This window comes from Mycetomoellerius zeteki, unplaced genomic scaffold (assembly GCF_001594055.1).
Source record: "Mycetomoellerius zeteki isolate Tzet28-1 unplaced genomic scaffold, Tzet1.0 scaffold35, whole genome shotgun sequence".
In the NCBI taxonomy this organism is placed as follows: domain Eukaryota; kingdom Metazoa; phylum Arthropoda; class Insecta; order Hymenoptera; family Formicidae; genus Mycetomoellerius; species Mycetomoellerius zeteki.
The window spans coordinates 2,100,998-2,103,340 of NW_017257338.1; the positions used below are offsets into that span (position 1 = coordinate 2,100,998).

Sequence of the window (2,343 nt, forward strand, 5' to 3'; positions counted from 1 at the left end):
AATGCCGAGGAAACGCTTCGTTAACGCTCCCGTATGAAAGATCAGCCGTTTGACCGCGTTACGAATCACATTGCTCTATGATTTTCTTCTCGACGCAATGCGTTTGAAAAAACATGTTGGAGAAATGTTATTGCGATATTCCGTAAAGCGCGCCGACACATTCGTTCCTATGATGCAGTGGAGAATTTGAAAATGTTGGGCCCCTCTATGAATCACTTACCCAGTCTATCTGTATATCTCGAATTTAATTTCTACAAATTATCACGATCTAATTCTAGTTTTTTTTTTATGAATATATGTACAATTTAATGTTTTTATATACAAAATTAACTAAAATCATTGAGTCGAATTAACAAATTCGATTATTTACGTTTGATTATTATTTACTTCATCTTAACGTATTTCCTTTTCTCTCTCGTTAATTTCTTTTCGAATTAAAAAAGAAAAAATCCTCCACTGCTACGCTTTTTGATATTAATATCCCGAGTGTCCCCCGAAGCTGGACTCGTAGTCAAAACCTCCAGCCCCGGAGTCGTGCTCGTGCACTGGTACCGCTATCGGCACTTTTACGGGATACGGTACCGGCTTGGGCACCGGCCCAGCCACTGGCTTCGTCACGTGAACCGGCACGGGTCGTTCGAAAGGCACTTTTACGGCATAGGGCACCGGTTTCTCGACCGGCACAGGTACTGGCTTCTCTACTGGATACGGCGCCGGTACCGGTACTTTAACGTGGTAGGGCACTGGTTTCTCTACGGGCACTGCTACTGGTCGCTCCACATGAACTTTGACTGGGTAAGGTACCTTCTTCTCAACTGGATACGGTACTGGTTTCTCGACTGGGACCGGATACGGTTTAGCCACGTGTACTGGGTACGGTCGTTCGATGGGCACTGTCACGGGATACGGTACTGGCTTCTCCACGGGGAAGGGTTGCGCTACATGCACTGGAACCTTCACAGTGTACGGCACGGGCTTTTCCACTGGGAACGGTTGCGGTATCGGTACTTTCACTGGATATGGTATTTTCTTTTCGACCGGATACGGCTGGGGGATATATACTTTGTAGGGTATCGGTCTTTCTACCGGCACGTGAACCGGATAAGGCACCTTTTTCTCGACGGGATACGGCTGCGGTATGTGAACCGGTACCTTCACCAAAACCTTCACCGGTACCGGGATCTTTTTTTCGACCGGATAGGGCTGCGGTACTGGCACTTTAACCGGATACGGTATTTCTTTTTCCACCGGGTAGTGAATCTTCTTCTCAACCGGATAAGGCACCTTCTCGGTCTTCACGATCGTGATCTGCTTGATCTTGCCACCGTCGTCACCACCGCCACCGCCACCGCCATAACCACCATCATGACCACCGCCACCGTAACCACCATCATAACCACCGCCAATGTCATGTCCGCCACCAATATCTCCGCCGCCGATATCGTGGGATATTTCAAAGCCGCCGCCGCCGCCGCCGTCGCCACCATAACCGCCACCATAACCACCATCATCATGTCCTCCAAAGTCTGCCTCGATGTGACTCAGTCCGCGCTTATCCTGTTTTTTCTCGCGTTCAGCATTTTTGCTCGGCTTACTCGTAATCTCCTTTTTCTTCTCACACACGGCCAAGGCCAGCAGCCCCACTAACACCGTGAGAAACTGTAATCGAAACGTTATACTGATTACATCAGTCGCTTACTGTTGCAGCATCAATGATTTAATTCTCGGAAAAATGCTATGCGTTTTATTAAGTATAGTTGTTAATGGCCTCGTCAATACGACATAGTGTAGCGGGTTACATAAAATATGTAAGCCTGACTATCCAGATCAACTATTGCTTTTTGTTCTTTGATTGTGTTTATTAAATTTATAATTTTATTATAATATCAAAGCAACATTAATCAATTTAAATGGCTTTTAAACTAACTTTTGAATAATTTGATTTAAAAACTAACACTTCTCACGGTTATGCTTAATATGCATGTTGGAAATCTCGATAAGGTGATGTAGGCAAGATGATTAAACGAAGCTAATTTGAGAATCTAAGTGCAACTAATTTCGCCCCGGACGAGAGAGCGAACTTACCAAAATTCTCATGTCTACCAAGTCTCTCACGATCTGGTCAATATCCAGACTTTACTGAATGCTTCCCCCCAAGATGCCACCGTCTTTATAGCCCGCTTTCCCCCGACGTGTACCAAGCGAGCCCCTCTGCACTCTCGCGGAAAAGTGAAACACGCGTCTGGCGTTCGCCCGACGTACACGGCGCGTTATGGCATTTTTTTTTTTTTCATAAATCCTAGACACAAGCTACAGTGCTTCCATAATCGCGAGCAACGGCGT

At 46.0% G+C, this 2,343-nt stretch overlaps 2 protein-coding genes across 2 annotated transcripts in view; one reads left to right on the forward strand and one right to left on the reverse strand.

Moving 5' to 3' along the window:
• Ance-3 (angiotensin-converting enzyme Ance-3) overlaps nucleotides 1-2,343 on the forward strand; it is a 57,925-nt gene that overhangs the window by 13,132 nt on the left and 42,450 nt on the right. The window lies entirely within an intron of this gene.
• LOC108725574 (proline-rich protein 4) lies at nucleotides 456-2,177 on the reverse strand. Its single transcript, XM_018452673.1, has 2 exons — nucleotides 2,086-2,177; nucleotides 456-1,659 (listed from the first exon to the last, which is right to left on the reverse strand). The coding sequence occupies exons 1-2, from the start codon at nucleotides 2,095-2,097 to the stop codon at nucleotides 475-477; spliced, it is 1,197 nt and encodes a 398-aa protein (XP_018308175.1). The 5' UTR covers nucleotides 2,098-2,177; the 3' UTR covers nucleotides 456-474.